The sequence below is a fragment of the Cheilinus undulatus genome, linkage group 4 (assembly GCF_018320785.1).
Source record: "Cheilinus undulatus linkage group 4, ASM1832078v1, whole genome shotgun sequence".
NCBI classification, from domain to species: domain Eukaryota; kingdom Metazoa; phylum Chordata; class Actinopteri; order Labriformes; family Labridae; genus Cheilinus; species Cheilinus undulatus.
In genome coordinates this window covers 22,231,053-22,252,616 of record NC_054868.1, presented here as the reverse complement: position 1 = coordinate 22,252,616, position 21,564 = coordinate 22,231,053, and the positions used below count along the sequence as shown (strand labels likewise).

The following is a 21,564-nucleotide window of genomic DNA, read 5'->3' as shown; positions in this document are numbered from 1 at the left end:
CGTGTTGTAGCTGTTTGCCAAGAGAATAAGACCCCCTCACCTCCACCTCTTTGTCTGTTTCAATTCAGAAACAAAAAATCCAATCAGAAACCACTAAGAATATGGCAAATGCCACTGATGGGCTTCAGAACTATGTTTCAGAAACCAAGGAAAGGAAAGGAAATGCTTCATCAAAAATCATCATAACTAAGGATTTACACGCAGCTAAGAACAAGTTTACCAAATTGTCCACTTACAACAATATAACAACACTCTGCTTTATTATTTTCTCCCCAGAGGACAAACAACCTCTATTAATGCAGCTTTAAGATGTGAGCTGCCCTCTGCCCTGAAAGCTTGACACAGACTTGTGCTGAGCCCACAGCCCTGCTCTGAGAATCACACGCCTGGGCTGTAATTCAAATTGACATTAGTTTGTGTGGGATGTGTCTGCTGATGGTTCAAAGTTCTATGCAATTACAAGGAATGTACTGCATCCATTAAATTTGGATTTTTAATCGTGCAGTGTTACATGTGTCTGCCATTTTAGGAAAGTCAGTTTTCTTGGTTATAAGGTTGTAGCTTTATAAAGGATAGAGGGCATAAAGATGGTGCATACAAAGTCCTTCATTGGTCCTAATGAAACTAAAAGCCATTAACTGTGTTTGAGCTCCTTTTTTCTGTCTGAGCTTGCCTTTTACCAGTATGCTTTGGTTTCTGTTTTCGGTGTTCTCACTGTGTCAGTGCTCATCAAAAGACCCCTTTTGTTTGACAAGGGCAAACAAAAAAAATTGCACACCCCTTTAAAACAATGGGCACCAAACCTGAAGAGAAAAGACAGCCTTTTTTTTGCTTTTCAAAAAGTAATGCCTACATTACCCACCTTCTAGAGTGTCACAGCATCGTATTTGTTTACATTGGATTAGAGCTGTGGCTGCTCAAGTGAAGCTAATGGTCGGGAAAAAGTGGGCAGTAAACTGTTGAGCTCAGTGGCGACGACAGCACCAAATCAGCCAGTAGAAAACCTTTAAAATAACTGAGTTGCAGTGGACTTTTCAACCTGTAGAGGGCAGTGGTTGTGGAATTTTGTGTTCAAACCTAATGATCTGGACCTGAACTGATCAACTGTGCAACTAAATCTCCATATATAGCAGCTAGGCTTCTAACCGGTTTTAACAGACTACATCACTCCTATCCTTTGCTGGCTCCCTGTCACTTAAAGGGTTGATTTTCAGATTTTATTGACCACTTCGAGAGCTTGTATGGGCCTTGCCCAAGCTTTCATTTCTGAAATGCTGACCCTTGAAAACCAAAGCGCAGCTTAAGATCCTCAGGCTGGGGCCTTCTGGTTGTTCCAAAGTCAAGATTCAAAACTAGAAGATAGGGTGTTTGCTGTCAGGGCCCCTCAGCTTTAGAACGACCTCCCCGGGGAGATAATTCAGTAACGTCTTTGTTACATCACTGCTAAATAAATTTGTATTATTGACGATTTCACCATCTTATGCTGGCTCTACGTTTAGGGTGTTGTCTTTGGTATCACTAAGAAAAATGAGTTGTCATACTTTGCATAAACTTTCAGAGCTGTCTGAAGATTAACGGTATACTGTAGGTTATCATCAGCCATTAGCCTGGAGAAAATGAAACATAAATGGCCGCATGGTTAAAAAAAACACTGGATTAAAAAATGCTTTTCATTGATTTGTTAAATTTAGTGGAAATGTGATATCTGTGACAATAATGTAACGAATGAAAACGTTAAAAGGCTTATTGATTAAAACTAACTCAAAGTCAGTACAGCCCCCTCCAAAGAAAAATGCACCACTGATACAATATAGACATTTCTTACTGTATCTGGCACAGAGGAATAAAGCCGTGGAGGAGGCTGACAGAAACCTTTCTGTAAAGAGCATGCTGGGAGTTGTTCCTCGCTCTCTGTCTTCCTCTGGGAGAACTTAGGAGAATGGAGGAGGTGAGAAGCCCGTGAAGGAATGCTTCTTCTTCATCTGGCAGATTTGCAGTATTCCCCTCAGAGCTGCCCCACCCACAGACTGCCTCTAATGCTCTCTCACACTCACTGTGTACTGCAGCCTTTATAATCACTGCAGCCCCACGGCCTCACTGTTAGAGGAGCAGGGACTAAAAGCAAACTCTGTGAAGATAAAATACACATTACACTCATACTGATAGACTTGATATTGTTATTAGGACATCAGATAACACGGTTCAAAACAAATTTAAACCAGGATATGGCTCTTTTATTAGAAATATTTAAGTATAAATCCACACAGATGGCCTAGCTCCAGGGTTATCAACTAAATTTGAATAAGGGCCAGCTTTTTTCCTGACAGACACTGTGGGGGCCAGACTTTTAAAATTAAAATTAAACAAATATTTGCTCTGAAGGTCCGTTCATGCTCTCCATCACTGAGTTTGATGCTAATGCTGTGTTGTGATTGGTGAAAAATTCATGCAGGGCACAAAACTTTTGTTTTGATTCTCAGGCAGGGAAATTGTACTGTCAAAGAGCCTGAAGTGGGAAGTTGGTGCAGAAAACTGCAGCTTTGACCAAGATTGGACCATTAAGTATGTGTTTATCATACTAGCTAAGGATGAACTAAATCTTCAAACCACTTTTTTTCAGATGTAGACCTATGTATATGAGGATTTAGTTGTACTGTTGATGGGTTAGGGTCCAAATCTTGTTACTCAAGATTCCTACAAATATTCAAATTCTGCATTTCAGGTGAAAAACGTTCATAAATATTGGTCTGTACATGTTGAAATCTTTCACTACAACTCTTTTCTACTGGCTGATCTGGTGTCATGTAACATACGGTATGTGGTGCCGTCTGCCATCACCACAGAGCTGAACAGTTGAACAGTGGCTTTTTAATGACCGTTAATTTTGCAGAGTAGTGGCCAGACTCAAAATTTGCAATGTCACAAATCAGCATGTTGCTAGGACAGTCTAGGATTGTGGGTAATGTAGTACTGTTGCCTGAGATCACAAATAAACCATGTCTTCTGTGAAACAAGATTGACAATATGCTTGTCTTCCACATATCCTCGTCTCTCCATTTGAACCATCTTTTGTTGAAAATCGACGGTTAAATTCACTAGTACCGGCACAAATGAAGAGACGACACTGTGAACCTCTAGGATTGTGGGTAATGTTGGGCTGTTGAAACCGTGTCTTCTACATGGCCATATCATAGCCTACCTCCCTGCCAGCCCTGTCCATGATGTTCAAAGAATAGAGTAGAAACACTTCATCTAAAACTCTGGGGTATAGTTCTTTAAAGAAATGATATACCTGTGTAATCCTTTGATACGTTTTAATGCTGGAGGTTGTTGTTTAGACTTTTATGACTGGGGCTGACAAAAAATAAAAATAATTGCCTCATTGAATAGAATTCAAAAATTCCACTATTTTGTAGGGCTGAAATAGAAATAGCTTTCTATGTCTTTGACTAAGAGCATTTGACTTCCTGTTTGGATACAGACCTGCTTTTATAGGTAGATAGAAAATGATGGCATCAAATTATCCACAGAAAAATGAACTTGTTATGGATTGAAAAGGAAACAGGGGAACACAAGGCACAGATGACTTTTGACTCATCCACTGAGAAATCTGCTAAAGTAATTTTTTTATTTTTCATTTTTTTAGTGAAATGAGACATTAAGGAGTGGTGGTGAAATCTGAATAGATCCTCTGGCAGCTGTATGAGAAGTCTTTGAGGGCCTAATGTGGCCCTCAGGCTATCATTTAATGATTACCGATTGCTGATGTATTTAGATTGGACCTGTAGCTCTTTTCTCCACTCCTTTTCCGTGATTTCCTACACCATGCACTCTACTGTCATCTTTGAATAAAAACAAAAACCCTTACAGAGCAATCTCTTACTTATCCTGATGTTTCGGTTTTACTTTCAGTGTTGGAACAGCTACTATCCATTAACGATGTTGTGATACCTCACAAGGCAATAGAATAAATATGAACAATTTCAATCAACTGGACAAAATAGCAATGCAATACTCTTTCTGATCAACAGGGGGTACATTCTGCAATGTTTATGTCTTTATTAGTCACTTCAAAAACTCAAAATTAAAAGGAATACGCATATTTACAGAGACATACAATACGGTATATCTATATAACATGTATTATAATCATAGAACTGAAATTAAGTAATCATATTTATTCATAAATGTATTTCAATCTCATGAAAATTAGATATTCATACAAAAAAAAGAAAAATGGTATTATTAACCCAAAATCTTAATTTGTATCACATCAGGAGATGAGTGTACCGTTACATCCCTAACAGGAAGTCTTTCTGCAGAGAGCTATTGTTAGAAAGGCGTTTACATTTTTAACACCGTCCTCTTCCCGACCTCCTCCTTCTGTCTAAATATTCAAATGTATTCTTATTAAACACAGCTTTTCTCATCTTCTGCTCTCTACTTCCCTCTCTCTACAGCTCCTTTTGTCATGTTCCACTGATCTATTTCATAATAGTTAAAAATAGCATAAAAGAAAACAAAGCAGTCTTATTTCAAACACAGTTCTAGTATAAAAGGAGTTTTGCTGTCATTTAGCGAGATAGGATGTCTTTAGAGGCAACAAAAATGATAGAAATCAGAACATCTCACATGGATGCAACACAAATTTACTTATTTTTGCCCATGGATTTTCTGTTCGTGAAGACTAAAAATTAATATTAGATATATTCTGTTTGTCTTTTTTCTTTGTCTTGCTGGACAGTTTCCCAGCAGTGACAGATTTATTTGATGTGTTAATGACAGAGTTTTTCACTTAGTCACATTTTCCGTGTCTGTGTCATTGTACCTTATCCCTGATGCCTTGCCTCACTCTTTCTCTCTCAGCCTCCATCTTGGCATACTTGGCCTTCCTCTCCTCCTCCTGCTGCCTCAGGGCCTCCTGCCTCTCCTCCTCCTTCTTGGCTGCATCGGGGTCCTCCTCCTTCTCCTCTCCACCAAGCATCTTGCCCACATCTGGAGGACCTCCTGAGAAACAGACAAAATGGGAAATACAAATCAGTGTTTGATTTAATGTTTCATTGATGCCTTTCAAGTTTTGAAACATTTTAAATGTAATCAGAATTTATAGAGCCATATTTAGGAACCTTTTTGTCATATTTTTCATATTGACTAATTTGTGGTGTATTGATCGATATGGCCAATCTCCTACAAAATCACCCAAGACCTTTCTGCAGCTGATCACTCTTTACAGCTGTACCTCCTAAGGAATACTTAGGAGAGACACAGAGTTAATTTCTTTGACTAAAAATTTTAGCTAAACCTTTTTTTCCATGTGGAAGATGAGGCTAAGACTAGCTAAACACAGATTTTGGGTAATAAAAACTGACAAAAAGTAAGTTTGGTTTTCATAAAAGAAACTTAAATGAGCCAAATTTTAGAGCTGGGCTGTTAAAAATTCACCAAGTTTCTCCACTGGTGAATTTATAAAATGTCAATATTTTCTTCAAGATATTCTAAATTAATTCAAGTAATGGTGGTGTATAACTATGAGTGTTTTACGTTTATATTATTTTCCAAATAGGGCAAAAAATTTAGTTCAGAAAAAACCTTGACAAAAAGTAAAGACTAAAATATAAGGACTTTCTATTGACTAAAAATGTTTTTGCGTTTTTGGAGACTAATGTGACTAGAACTTAACAGCGCTTTAATCTAAAGACAGAGACTTAATTTAAAATTGCTTCAAACATTAACCATGGAGGGTTGAAACCAGGCTTTTTGGTTCAGTGGTTTTTATTGTTATTCCTTTTTTAAATAGAGTAATACTAAAAATTGTAATACTACAAATTTTGTGAAAATACAACATAAAATGTGGGACAACAAATATGAAAATAAATAACATAAAGGTATAAATAAAACAAAAGTTGAAAAGAAAGAACTTAATATAGTGGATATGGTGTTTAAAGGTTTCCACCAACTGTTGTTCATGTCTCCTATCACTTCCTAACTGCCCAGAATTCAATTCATTATTCTATTTACACTCCGGTCATGCAAACCAATCCATTTTTATCAAGTGTTTTCTGGAGGATAATGATGCATCTGAAGGGCTGCTCATTGTTTGCTTGTGGTTTTTGCTGATGAACTCTCACTTGTCAAATTACTACTGCCATCTATCAGTGATGACAGCACAGTGTCAGTGCTCTTCATCTCCTCTACTGCATCTTCTTTCACATACTAAAAACTACAGTGCTGCAACAATAGCCCAAGAATTAAGTTTGTTATGATGCTAGAAACTTCCACAGGGTAAAAAAAAAACAGTATCGATACCAGTAATGAGTCCACTTCGACAAAAATGTAAGTCAACTAAGACCGGATAATTTCTTGTTTTCAATCATCAAAAATTGCAGGCAAACATTACAGCACCTAGTGGGTATGTTGGAGCTCATAGAACCTCAGGCCTGATTTAGCGTGCCCTCTTGGTGGCCTTTTAAGTGAACAAAATGTGGTAAAGTCAGTGCTAGGATGCCTCTAAGTAGACCAAACCTGATAAACTGCCCTTTGCAATCCAAACCAAATCACTGCCGTTGTTCATGCAATCTTTTGCACTGTTTAATCCATGTCAGATATCTCTGCTCTTGGTTTTTCAGCTTTAGGGAAACTACACACTGACAAAAATAAACTACCCTCTAATTTATATGGTCCTCATGAGTCCTCATATCTTCTATGATTAAAAGCATCCTTTTGAATGTGAATTTTGTGCCCTCAACTGTAGAGTAATTTCTGAGGGTTTCCTAAAAGAAGGCAGCATAATGCAGCACTTTAACTGTAAAAATAGCTGAACTCTCTCCACATCATGTCTCTTTCAAAGACATGAAAGCAGACTGACTAGTGAGTTCACTTTGTAGGGTCAGAGAGTTGCATAGTTACAGTGTGAATCCGAGTTTTTGACTATTACACAACACCACACTGGAATATGTCTTATGCAAGACTTCTTACTGTCCCTGCAGGAGGTACAGCCGGTGAAATAATGCCTCGTGATACCACGGCGGGAAAATGCTGAGTGTAGCAAAGAAGTAAAGAGAAACGAGGGAAAGCTGTCGGCAAACATCAACAGAAGAGCCAGTGGACTGAGGGATTTGGACAAAGAGAGGAAGAGATAGGAGGAGAGAGGATGAAGAAGAAAAGCAAAAAAGGGAAGAGGGTTGGAGGGAGTCAGGAAAATTCAAGAAACAAAATATATTTAGGAAATCAAGAGCGCATGAGAAGGGAATGAAAATGTCAGGAAGGATTGAGTCCAATTAGCTGAGCTGTTCCAGTTAGCGGGATTACCGAACAGTTTCTGTGAGAGGGAGAGAGGGTGACAGCCGGAAAGATGGAGGGACGTACAAAATGGAGGGAGTGACAAGAAGAAAGAGACAAATTGAAAGAGGGGAAGGGGAAGAAATGAGGTGTAAAGGATGAAAGGAGGAGGCGGAAAAGGGAAAGGTTTAAGCAGCAGACAAAGGGCATCTGAGGAGAGAAAGCAAACATCCAAGAAAGAAAGACGGAGCAGCTGCCCCCGGTATCTTTAGTATTTTGACTCATCAGCATTAAAAAAATGAACTGCAGCAAAATGCGCAGAGATAGAAGACAGGAGAGACAGAGGACAGGGAAGGATGATGAGAAGGGATGAGCACCAGAGTGATGAAGAAAAAACAGAAAAGAAAGATATAAAAATAACAGGAAATTATGCGCTAAAGCAAAAATGAGGCAACAGAAATACTTTTTGTTTAAAAATTACTTGCACAATTCAGAAAAATTTGCCTCCCCTTTGTGGAAAAAGGTGACTTCAGCCCTGTATGAAATATTTTGCTGAACAATGATCAGAAGCAAACAGCAAGCTACACCAAAATGGTTTAAAGACAAGAAGTTAAATTTTCTGGAGTGCTCAAGTCAAGCCCGGACTTCAATCCAAAAGAGAATTTGTGGCTGGACTTGAAAAGGGTCTGTTCACACCTGATCCCTATGCAACCTGACAGAGCTTGAACTATTTGCAAAGAAGAATGGAGTAAAATTGCAGTGCTGCAGCCAGGAGATGCAATTATAATATACTGACTTGAAGGGGGCAGATATTCATGCAGTCACTTATTTTACATTACATGTTTTTATTAAATTGACATTACTTTGTAGAAATCTGTTTTCAATTTGACATTAAAGAGGCTCTTTTTTAATTTTGTGTGCAAAAAGCCAAATTATATAGTCCTCCTCAGTAAGGCCAACGAGCTGATGTGAGCTTAACTACTGTTTCAGTTAGTAGATGCACAAATTCTATATGGCAAGAACAGAAGGTTCTAAAAGAGCGACACAGGTGCACAAAAACTGCACATTTTGGACTTTGCCAAATGAAATAGGAATCATCATACACTATTTTTCAACCCTTGGAAGATCTCAAAACCAAACTGCCACTTACATACCAAGTGACTCATGATCCAGATTTTATGGTTATCGAAAATGTCCCTGTGCATTTCATTCGACTTTGCATCATCATTGTCCCTGCATATGAATGAAAGTCTCATTATAAGATTATAATAAACAAATTATGTATCCAGGTGATTAAACACTACTGTAGATATAATGTTTAATTTTTAAAAAGTTTGTTCCTTCCTTTAAGCATTTATTTGGCAGTGTCTATTGTGAACTAAGTGCCAACTTCAGGTAAAGTCCGACCTATCAGATTGGACTAGGTCAAATCTCTAGTATGAACACCCCTACCATTGTAATACAGCCATATTTGCCCTCAAATTAGATTCTGTCACTTCAGACTGCACTGCAGTAAACCCCAACCCTCTATTCCCAATCACCTGACCACCCCACCCACCTGCCAAGCTGTTCCTACGCTCACAATTAGTCACAAACTGTATAAATGTATCACCCCGTTCCTATTCAATGTTTGCCACATTCTGTTTGCCTACTCTGCTGACCTTTTCGTCTCAGTTTGGCCTATTTAAAAGCGTTTACCTGTTTATACCTGTTTTTTAAGCCTTTTCATGAACTTTGACCACAAGTAAACTTTTGTAAGACTTCATGACAAACTGTTAAAGAGTGGAGCTTGAACGAAGAGCCAAAATGGCTGCAGAGAAGAAGATGGCCACTAACAGAGGCTTTAAATATATATATTCATTTAGTGCTTTCTATTCCTCTGTGCATGCCACTGTTTGACTTGCAAAGGTGAAAATGCTCTACAGAAAAGGATGGAAACTGAATGAAAACAAGAAGGTCAATGACACTGAAGAGCCACTGACACGACAGCAGTAGAGACAGATTTAAGGATATTCAGAGAGAAATGCAAAGTAAACTGAGCTCTTGCTGTGTCAGCATTCAACAAGCAGCACAGAGAAGCTGATGTAGCAATGTGCAACTCAACAGTGAAATCTTTTCTCTTTTACAATTGTGAGAGAGAAAGGTGGTGAGAGGAAACAGAGCTAAAAGTGCTCATGTACAGCCAGTGTCCATATAGACATATGCAGACATAAATAATGACTGAATCCTTTTTTTAGCACCCAATTATAAGTTCTTGGGAGATTACTTTTCATGTGTGTATGGAAGCTATGCAGATTCCAGTGTGTGTAAAAGCATGTGGAGGGTCACATTACATATGAAAAATATTTGCTATGCCTGAAAACAGACAACTAGTTTGTTAGAAAGCAGTTTATTTCAGGTGTGAGTCTTGGCTATTTGTTGGAAACTTTAATCTGCATTCACCCTTCATACACATACATACTGTAAAGAGTTCATTTTATCTCAGTTGTGTTGCTAGGAAACAGCTTGCATCCAAGTTTATGTCCTGTCAGTTGCTGATGAGCAAACACTGCAATGGGAGCTTCTCTTGGAGCAATGAGGAGTCAGTGTTTGTAGCAGAGAACTGATTCACTATCTGCAGATACAATTCTCTTTGACCTTTGATTCTGTCAGCAAAACAATGATATCCTGTAAAAGGGTTAACTTAATACATTTTTTCAAGCTCAGTATTGTCAAAATATCACAGGAGCCTTTTTAGAATACTTCAAACAGGATTCAGGATAATGATTGGTTTATGATTTTGGTACATGAATCTCTTCATATGAAGACCCCTATTGAGTCCTGTAAATGGAGCAATTACTCACAGCTGTCTAAGCCTCGTTTTTCTAAAGATTCCCTCTTTGAGCTAATCCACTGCAAACCAAAATAACTTGGTCTGGTTTCCCCAAATCTTATTGGCACATTCGGATCATCTTTTTTGAAATGTTTCTTTTTAAAAAAAAAAAAAAAGAAAAAAAAGAGGATCCTGGGAGACAAAGCCTGAGCTATATTGAGCTACATATGATCCGGGCTGCTGCTTTGAGAGCCGTTTTAGAGATACAGCAATGCTCTGTGAAACCGGAGTAATTCTATTAGGCTCTCGGGTATCACATAAGCTGTGTCAAGCTATGTTATGATAAAAGTGTCTTTTCAACTTATTCCTGCATTCTGCATTGTGTTCAAGGGTTTTTCAGAAGCATACTTGAATCTTGAAGCTGATAACGGGTGTAATGGAAAGCTGACAGGTTGGCTCCAGGCCCTCATTCATATTTTTTGGACCATTAACATAGATGAGTCAGCCTCAGTAACAAAGAGCCAATCCAAATCCAGATTACATACTCACCATGTATAGTTGAATTTGACGTATAGACACAATAAAAATACAGCATTGGTTATGATAAAAAATTGAACACAAAATAATCTCCATTCTGATGTCCCCAGTAACCTTTAAAATCAAAGAAAATACAAGCTAAACCTTTCATTGCCTTTTGATTACTATTATATTAGCTATTTAAACCACAAACCTCCCTTGCACTGACCAGCATTGTGCCACACTGATGCAGAAATCACAGAGGAGCATGGTAGTTCACACTGGAATAGTATGTAATCAACAGATTACTCTACCTTGATGAAGTTGATTTGTCGTTCATTTCAATAATATTGAGAGATTTTTTTGCCATGGTTGAGCACATTTAGTAAGTTAAAAGGTTTGTGTTGTCTAGAAGTATGTTCAGTTTCATATGAAGTACTTTGTTTCTTTCACCTCAAATTAACTTTTGTTTATTCGTGGTGCTCTAGCAGCAGAAATGTTTGTATTTCTGACTGACGGATAACCTATGCTTGTGACACAGGATGAGACATGTTATCTCAATAGTGATGAGATTTATAATCTGGAATCTGTGTATTGTAATGTATTTTAAAGTTGACAGGAGGCTTTCCAACTTCTTCCTCCTGTGCGGGTCATTCTGGATTGGGATGTTCCAGCAGCAGGCTCCACAGAAAATAGACCTGGCGCATATCTTGAGTGGAGCAGAGTGGGGAGGCATACAAGTGCATTGTACAGTGCTTAACAAATTTATTAGACCACCACCCAAAGTAAGGTTTATGCCACACCTGCCCTAAATTAACAGTATTGGTAATTACCAAAATCATTTCTTATGTTTCTGCAGTGGTTAATACACCAATATGTAGAAGCTCTTTAACCCAAAGGATATTTTAATGCTAAAATATAATTATTATTGTTATCCAGGAATTTTCAAATTTACTGATTTACAAAAAAACTGAAAAAATAGTAAAGCACATTAATATTTCTTGATTAATATGTCAAATTATAGTTATTCACTTGCATTCCTTAACACAAAAATGAGTTTTAGTGGTTGAATGTTATGCTTGATTAATTTCTGACTTCTCAGAGAAGCCCAGTGAGCCGGCTGAAATTTGGGTGAATTCAGTTTGAAATCCCTCATTCCTGTTCAAACTGGTAAAACATGGAGAGCTGACTGAAAATGAAAGAGTCTGCATTAAAGCACTTCATGATGCTGGATAGTCTCTGAGACAAATATGACAGGTGGTCTAATAAATTTGTTAAGCACTATATATGTATGACATCAGTGTTGACACATGTTGGCACATGCGTGTAACGCTTTGCAGTCAAGGTCAAGTTTAAAGACCACGTTTCTGTATAAAATAAATAATAAAAAAATCCCTAAAAGCTTTTCATGTTGAGAAAGATGTTTTCACTCTTAGGCCCACTTGCTTCAACATGAGTTTGTGACAGTTACGGGGGAAAGGGTTACTTGTTGTGTGAATGCTTGTGTACAATGCCTGCTAGTGGAGTGATTAGCGCGGAATTAGCCACAGCGGTGCTTTTGTCAGAACTGGACAACATTTCACAGAGCAACGCTGAAAGCTTTCCGTAACAGAAAAGATATTTTTTGCTCTTCTGCCAACCTGCCTTGGCATTAAGCTTGTCTCGGCAGAAAAGATGTTTTTGCACATCTCCCAAGCAGCGTTGGCATCAATTTTACACGAAGCTCCACCATTCATGATCTAAGGCAGCAGTGGCTTGCACAAGAGTAGTGCATGCACATAATGGCATTTGTCGCTCTGATAGCCTGTTATGAAGGTGACGGACAGAACGTTCCTCAAAACACCTTTTAAAGATTTTCTGAATAGTCCTGCCCTTCCCAAACGCTTTCTATGGGTGCATTCCCAGATGACTATGAAATAAATCATATTCAGTCAATCTAGCTTGTCAGGTTAGCTGTTTCCTGCCGACAGGGCTTTTTGTTAAGGGTCCTTCAATTCTCAACCCACAGATATTAGGGACAGCACAATTACAGACCCCAAAAACTAATCACTGAACACACAATTCAGTCTGTCATTTTAGCAGGCATCCCAGATAATTGCAGTCAGCCATATACAGTACTAGGTTTTAACCCAGTCTTGTTCCATAAGTTTTTATCTCAATATACTTCATTGCATGTGAGTTAATTCAGTCGTACTGAGCTTGAAAAAAAAAAATCTAAATAAAGCATTCTGTACAAATGCAGGGAGTTTATCTAAAGAAATGCTAAACTGGGCTTTTACCTTGAAAAGCACAAACTGGAAGTGTACTTGTACTGTGTCTATCTTGCCTTACATATTGCACCGGTGGGGAAACACAAAGCTTCACTAACTGCAGAATGTTAGAGAACAAACAGATGTGTTACGCTCTTGGGCTTTGTCGGGGTGATCAAGAAACAGACTGGAAACATATTCTAACAAAGTGGACGTACATATTTGCTACAACAAGATAAATAGGACCCTCTATGTAACATTTTCTTGTCTATTTTGCCAGACAGCTATGTGCAGCACACAGAAAAAATAGGCGAGCCCTCTCTTCTCTAGATTCTCTATGCAGTGTCAAACAGGCAGTCTGAAGCCTGTGGCCAAGATGCAGGTCTCGGCCACCCAGTCTGGAATAAGCTTTACAGTTTAATGGTCACTGGACAGGAAAAGCAGATAACAAGCCAATATATCCATCAGCACTGAAAAAGTGAGACTTTGAGGCAGTCAAGGGTTTCCACAGGTATAAGGAGAAGTCAGCCAAGGGGGACAAGAAGCTGACAAAGGGGTCTCAAAAATAAATACATCCATTTGTCAGATTTTCACCAAAATAGTTCAGCTGATTTCTTTGTTCACTCTTTGAGCACCTTTCCTTTAAATCATCTTCTGGAGACTTTGCCAACAGAGCTAAGAGTCTTCTTCTGATACAGCCTCACTGCTCAGACAAGAGGTGTCATCTCTGTAATCCTTTCTTTCTGAAATTTCTTTTTAAAATCTTTCTTAAATCCAAAGTCTTGAAGGAAAGACAGAAAGAATAATGTTGGCTAAACTCTCCCAGTGCTTGAACTTTCGACAGCATCAGATAAACACGACTTATCTTCTCTTTTCCCACTCAAGGTTCTCCAGCAAATCCCCCCTCTAAATCCAAAGTGTGCTCAGAGAGCGGATGAGTATTAAGATCTAGGTTTGGCCTTCGGGACAACACCATTGTCTCCACACGGCTTAAAAATGTGTCAGGAAAGGAGGGGAGAGTGTGCTTGCTGTTGTTCTGCTGGAAAATTGGTGGCAGTCATGCTTAGAGTGCTTTAATTTCCCTCAGGTGGAGCAGCTCTGCGCGGTGTATGGAGGAGACTGCTTTTATTTACACCAGGTTACTCAAGGTCACAAATACAAGCTTGCCCTTTTGACACACTGGTAAACCCTGCTCATAATGCTAAGTGTTACATCCCAGTCTAAGGGAACCTGAACATGACACAATGTGTGGCCCCACTCATCCCACTCCCAAGGAAGCCAGGTACAAGTTAGGCACAGTTAAAGCAACAGTTTTAATTATCTTAATTCCAGTAGCACAAAGAGCATAACAAAAGGATACTAACTGCTGCAAAGAGCTGAATGTTAACACAAATGATCACAAAACTAACAATCACAAATCCGAGTAGCACTTTACCAAAACTAATCTCAAAGTCTACAAAATCAGAGTGTACAATTCACAAAAGCTAAGCTACAAATCACAGAGCTATTGGCTTCTTTGGAAGTGGCTGATGAAGGGGAGAGCAGACTGCAGCAGCTGAGATTTAAAGGCTGGAGGAGTGGCTAGATCCAATCAGCAGCAGCACCTTCCTCTTCAATGACCAATCAGCTACGGCCACCTGCATCAGTACCTAATTACCTTGACACACCCACACAGCCACAGAGACACACTCAGACACACTCAATACTGCAGGGGAGGACAGAGAGCTGCACACATGCAATAAAACATAAATACAAAACTATGACCCAGGGTCATAACATTAAGTAAGAGTACTCTACTGGTTCTGATTGTTGTGACATTATAGACATCAAACTTCATCAAATGGATCAGCTGCTGTAAAAAAAACAGATTGAGGGTAAAAATGAATCACATAAAGAGCCTTGTTTGAAAATTCTAATACAGGCCAGCTTATGCCAGGGGCGACCTTGTCATCAGCAGATCAACAGGCTCGGCCATTACACCTGCCACTCATTTGAACTGCAGAAGTAAATGAAGAGGATGTCACACTGTAGACTGTAAGAAATAAGACTTTTAAGAGATATCATTGGTTTATTTTGGGGTTATGAATGTCTCCCCAGGACGAGGAAGCTTCTAGCCACTGGAAATGTGGGAGTTATTTTCTCTTATCTTTTCATAAAGGATTGTCCAGTATTTCCTATGCTAAAGGAGATGAAAAAGAAAACTACGAGGCTCCTCCATCCTTCAAGTATTTAAGCAGCTCTTGTAATAGCCGACACTAAAATACTTTTAGGTCATTTCACTCAGGAACTGTCCAAACCAAAAAGGACAGACCCTCTGTCCTCTGCATGGGCTTGGCTTCACAGCTCAGCTGTGGCAAACTCCCACCTAGGCCATCAAAATAAAACAATACCATCTTTGTTTGTGTATTGGCTGTTTATTTACACAATGACAGGGTGCCTGAAAAATGAACATTTCTAAAAAAAAAAAAAAAAAAAAAAAAAAAAAGTTCCATATTGCACAGTTTTTGTTGTGGTGTACAGCATTTAGAAAGTTTCAGACCCCCATCACTTTTTAATTGTTTTATGGTGCAGCCAGATGTTACACTAAAAAAAAAGACATTTTTAATGTCATTAACCTGCCCACAGTACCCCATAATGACAAAGTGAAACCAACTATCACTGCAGCCCTCTACTAATCTGGGCTAATGGCATAGTAGCAAGATGGAGGCCTCACCTCAGTGCAGGTTGGTGGAGGGGTGCAATGATGGTTGTCCTTCTGGTTCTTCATCCCATCTCCACACTGGAGCTCAGTCAGAATGACCATCAGGTTCTTGGTCACCTCTCTTACTAAGGTCCTTTTCCCCCAGTTGCTAATTTTGGCTGGGCAACCATCTCTTCCTGGTTGTGCCAAACTTCTTCTATTTGAGAACTGCGGAGGCCACTGTGCTCTTGGGAACCTTCATTGCAGCATTTGTTTTGGCCGTCCCCAAATCTGTGCCTTGCAACAATCGGTTCACTGAGCTCTGCAGGTAGCTCCTTTGACCTCAAGCCCTGGTTTTTGCTCTGATATGCACTGTCAGCTGTGAGGCCTTCTATAGAAAGGTGTGTACCAAAACATGTCCAACCACAAATGGACTCCAATCAAAGTCTAGAAACATCTCAGCAACAATCCAGAAAAATGGGATGAATCTGAGCTAAAGTGTTTTTGCAAAGGGTCTGAATAATTATTGCTGGCATCAGGCCAAAACCTTGAATCCCCATTTTCATTATTATTATTATTTTTATTTTTTTCATAAATCAGTGCTATTGGTCACCCTTTTTATCTTTTAGTAGGGTTCAACTAATTTTAAAGCAATAAAAGTGTGAAAAAGATGTTTGACGATGACCATTCAGAGCTAAATTAATTATATAATACAAGGTTTTTTTCATTCCCTGAATAGTGGTAATTTGGAGGCTTTGGCCCGATGTCAGCATTATGTAATTGTGATACTTTTTTTTTTTTTCTTTTAAGTAAATTGGCAAAATTTTTCCAAAATTGTGTTTTCACTTTTTTTTGTGATGGGGTACTGAGTGTAGATGTATGAGAGAAAAAATAATTATTTTTGACAGTAGCATCAGGCTGCAACATTTAAAAAAAGGAACAAAGTGAAGGGGTTTTGAATACTTCACTCTACCCTGGCAGAATGAAGTTCCCTCTAAAAAATGGAGACTAATAGTCATGTGTATTATGGTTCCATACCTGTTAGCTGGACTACAACAACAGTGGCAGCCTTGTGAGTTCTGTTTGTGCTGCTCAATCCCTGTTGATATTTTCAGTTTCATTGTGGCAAAAATTAAGTCCATAAAGATGACTAAAGATTTTTGAGGATACTTTACCTTGAGATTTAGACCAAGGTTGAGAAATCATAGCTAAGGTCATTGATCATTGTCAGTTTTCCTTTGATACCAGATAACCTTGTTTAATGGACAAAGCAACAATGAAATCAATTACATCGGATTGACACTCCTCTCTCTGTGCTCTTCTGTCTGAACAGACAACCAACTGAGTTTGTATAATCATCCAAAGAGATCAGTCAGCTGTTTCCACTTAATAATGATTCATTTACTAAGAGTATTTCAAACTGGATTTGAATGATTAAAATGCTGTAGAACCCTGACTCTACTACACCTCTTGTTCTAAATGGACAAACAGAATTATCACCTACATATCAAAGACCTACTCCTAGGCTCTTTTCCCCTCTTATGAAGTGAATAAAGCATCAATCAGCCAATTAACACTTGTCTTTGCTCAGTTGATGTTTTCTGAGTTTGTGGTGTGGGCTGCCTGTCCTCACATTATTTTTGGTGAAGCTGATGACACATTTGTTACAGACATTCAGAGAAGCAGTAAACTGACTGGCTGTATTTGCTGTTTTTATTCTACCATTGTGTTTGTTTTTTTTTTTACCCTAGAGTCTCCTCTAATGGCTCTCTGACTGCCAGGGTCTGCCTCTATTAAAAACTAGAAAATTGTTCCTTGAGCAATTCAGCATAATCACCCCTTTCTTTTGCTTTACCAGTGGGTGCCTTTCAAAGGAACTGAAAACTGGACTAATTTCTTTCTTTCTTTTTTTTTTCATTTTTTGTCAACTAGAACTAGACATTCTTAGTGACTAGAATATTATCAAATAAATATTATAAAAAAACATATCAGATGTTGAAACTGAGACAATTTTCCATTTCATTGAAAACGTTGGCTCATCATGAATTTGACGGCAGCAAAATATCTAGAAAAAGTAGGGAGAGGTTCACGTCTACCATTGTGTAGCATCCTCTCTTCTTTTAACAACAGTCTGTAAACATCTGGGAAGTGAGGAGACCAGCTCTTGGAGTTTGGGGAGAGGAATGTTGTCCCATTTCTGTCTGATGTAGGATTCTAGCTGCTCAACAGTCCTGGGTCTTCGTAGTTGGATTTTTAATTTTTTTATGTGCCAAATGTTTTCTATTGGTGAAAGGTCTGGACTGCAGGCCAGTTCAGCACTCGGACTCTTCTACTGTGAAGCCATGCAGTTGTGATGATGTGGTTAAGCGTTGTCTTGCTGAAATTTGCAAGGCCTACCCTGAAAAACACTTTGTCTGGATGGGAGCATATGCAGCTCTAAAACCTCTACATACTTTCCAGCATTGATAGTACCATTCCAGATGTGCCAGCTGCCCAAGTCCTTAGCACAAATGCAACCCCATAACATCCCAGAGATGCAGCCTTTTGAACTGTGTGCCAAAAAGGAGACAAGTACACAGGACGCAGCGTCAGTGTTTCCAAAAAGAATTTCACATTCTGATTTCAAATTTTGATCCTGACCATTGAACAGTTTTCCATTTTGATCAGTCCATTTTAATAATCTTTGGCCCAGAGAAGACAGAGGGGTTTCTGGATCGTGTTCACATATGGCATCTTCAGCTTTAAGTTGCATTTGTGGATGGCATGGCCAACTGTGTTGACTGACAATGATTTTTGGAAGTGTTCCTGAACCCGTGGAGTGATTTTCAAGCACAGAATCATGCCTGGTTTTTATGTAGTGTCACCTGAGAGTCCGGAAATCCCAAGCATCCAAAATTAACCTCAGGCCTTGTTCCTTGTGCAAAGAGACTTCTCCAGATTCTCTGAATCTTTCAATGATATCATGTACAATATATGGTCGGATATTCAAAGTCACAATACTTGATGAACATTTTTCTAGAATTGTTACACAATTTCAACACAGTTTTTGCATATTGATGAACCTCTGCCTATCTTTACTTTTGAGGGACTCAGACTCTCTAAAATGCTCCTTTTATACCAAGTCAGGTTACCGACCTGTTGACAATCAACCTAAGCATTTGCAAAATAATCCACTTTTCCAGGTTTTTGTTGCCCTGTTTTTACCCCTAAAAACCAGAATATAAGTCACCCCAGTATATGTGCTGAATGATTATTTAATTTTTTAAGGGGGGTGGGGGGGGCAAACTTATCTGGCTCTTTTTGAAAAAGTAATTTCCCCCCTTTTAAAATCATGAGTTAACTGTGATTAACCACAGATTTTGGAAAGCTGAGTTCATTTTCACTGGTCACATCCTGGCCTGATTACCACCAGATTTGTTGAATCAAGAAATCACTGAAATGGAAGCTGTCAGACAAAGTGAAGTAGGCTACCAGATCTCAAAAAGAAACGCATCATGCCACGATCTAAAGAAATTTAAGAACAAATGAGGGGGTAAAAAAGTGGATAATAGCAGTCTATTAAATGAAATTGTTAATCACTATGCATACAGTAAAGCGTCATTTCATTCTATACCTTTATGAAAATGAAATAACTTTACAAAAAGTTTATTTCAGTAATTTCAGTATTTTTTCTTTTTTTACAAAAATAATCAGTATCATTTTAGGTGGTCTTTTAAAGCAAATTTCTCAAATGTAAATTATACTCAAATAGATTAAAGACACCTGATGTCTAAAACAAACATTGGTTCCTTACTCTTTTCTGTCAGCCTTTCTCTCATTGTTTATGTCATCCATGGTTGGATACGTTATTTATGGAGACTCAACAGGCGATCGCCAGACACACTTGCATGCTCGCTGTGCTCTTGGAGATGCACAAGGTCAATTTAATGCATCGAATTTGATTTTCTAAAGAAATGCATGAGAAAAAAAAAGGGTGTGTGTGCATGGATCTGTGTTCAAGTGGTAACCCTTCAGACCAATCAAGTGATGCAGACCTGATTCTCCCAGCCAATCACATTATAGTGCTGCCAAATGGGATTGAATGCACTTTGAGGAGGAGAGGGGAAGAATGTCTCAAGGTGTCTCCTGGTTTCATTCCAGCTCAATCCCTGATAGCAAATTTTCTTTGGCTCATATATGGGCCAAATGAACAGAAAGGTGTGGCCCATATTCAGAAATAAATGATGGCCCAAATCTGGCCCAAGTGTGCAAAAGCCATGTCTGAACCATTACAAAGCCAGGCCTGCACCAAGATTATACCAACTATTATCTGGGCAAAGTGCTTCACTTACATAAGCGATCCTGAGGAGACATAACCTTCAATTCTGATGGTATGGCAAAATGTATTTGGTTATTATTTTGCCCTGTATGTTTTGTCACATTTTCCGATTACATGCAACACATGGCCCAAATATCAACACTATCATTTGACTAAGTACTTTAATTTCTCGAGGACAAGAGTCCAATATTTAAATGCGCTAAAAAAACAACAACAATGAAAACATCACATAGAGCTCCAGAAGTGTGTCTTTAGATGGCTTTCTTTAAGTTGTTTGTAAAATAACTTGATTTAAAATCAGGGTATTGGGTCAAATCAGAAAGCACAATAACTATTGGCTTAATATAATAAGTTACGGTCATAAAAATACATTGACAAAATACATGATTATATTTACAGACACTTGAAGCATTATGACGAGTTTATCTTATTGGTCCAATGTCTATTAATCAGAGCTAAGTACTCACAAAAATTTGAGCAGCTCCTGTTTGTTAAAAAATATTTATCCAATGTTGAAATCTGAATTGAATTGCTAGAATTGAAGCTAAGTAGCTCACTTAAAAAGCTGACCTAGGTTATATTAAGATGCATTCAAGGGCAGTTAGAAAAAAACTATTACGCAATAGTAGCCCAAATAAAATGTCACGATGTGTTCAAATGTAGCATTCATTCAGTTTTTGACAAGCCACTTGAAAAAAATCCAGCTGGAGGGTGAGAAATGTGCTTGCTTTTTCAGCAATATAATATAGACAAAAAAGATGGAATCATGATATTTTAACTTCATAACTCAAACTATACCCATCTTATACCTCTGCTGTTAAAAATGGATTGTTGTTTGTCAGTAAAGTATTGAGATGGTATTGATAAGGACTCAGACTGATAATGACTGATAATGGGACTTGTATATCTGTTTTTTTATGTATCTTTGGTGCATTTCTGTCCTATTTAAAGATTAAATAACATGTTGTTTAAAGGATGTGCTATCAAAAAAGTTTAAAGAATAAAACATTTTGACAACCTTTCTTATTAACAAAGTACCTTTGCTTTTGTACATTCGTTAAGGTTTTCATGTTTACTTTTAATTTTTATCCAGACAAAAAGTGTATAGTCCCCAGTGCTGCTACTTTGATGTATGATGTTTGTGATATCAAACTTAATTTAATCATTTAAAAATATGTCATCTTTGTGGATTTTAAGCAAGTTATAACAATAACATGATCATACTGATGACTGTGATATTTTAGGTCATAATAACAGTGATATGTAATTTTAATATAGTTACATCTCTAATCCCTGCACAGACGTGAGGCTCCTTCCTTGCACATGTGTTCATTTATTTTCTAGTTGGGCCAAGGAGGTTATGTGATCACAGGGTTTGTTTGTTAGTTAGTTTGTTAGCAACATAACTCAAAAACTTATGGATGTATTTTGATGAAATTTTCAGGAAATGTCAGAAATGACATAAGGAAGAACTGATTAGATTTTGGGAGTGATCTGGATCACCATCTGGATCAAGGAATTTTTTTAAAGAATTCTTCACTATTGGGAGATAGGGCTAATGGCAGAGGTCTGCACTCTCCGAGTGCTTTTCTAGTTTAAACTGCTATGATATTTAGGGATGCAGGATATTATCAGCATGAGATAAGTATCAGCAGATATGAAAATTTCTCCCCTCATAAACAACTGGCTGTAAAAATCGTCCTTTATCAGC

At 38.2% G+C, this 21,564-nt stretch overlaps 1 protein-coding gene across 1 annotated transcript in view; it reads right to left on the bottom strand.

Moving 5' to 3' along the window:
* Nucleotides 1–21,564, bottom strand: part of cplx2l (complexin 2, like) — a 36,001-nt gene that overhangs the window by 3,260 nt on the left and 11,177 nt on the right. Inside the window, exon 3 of the mRNA XM_041785717.1 lies at nt 4,829–5,007. Coding sequence (XP_041641651.1) covers nt 4,829–5,007 — 179 coding nt within the window. The remainder of the gene's footprint in view (nt 1–4,828; nt 5,008–21,564) is intronic.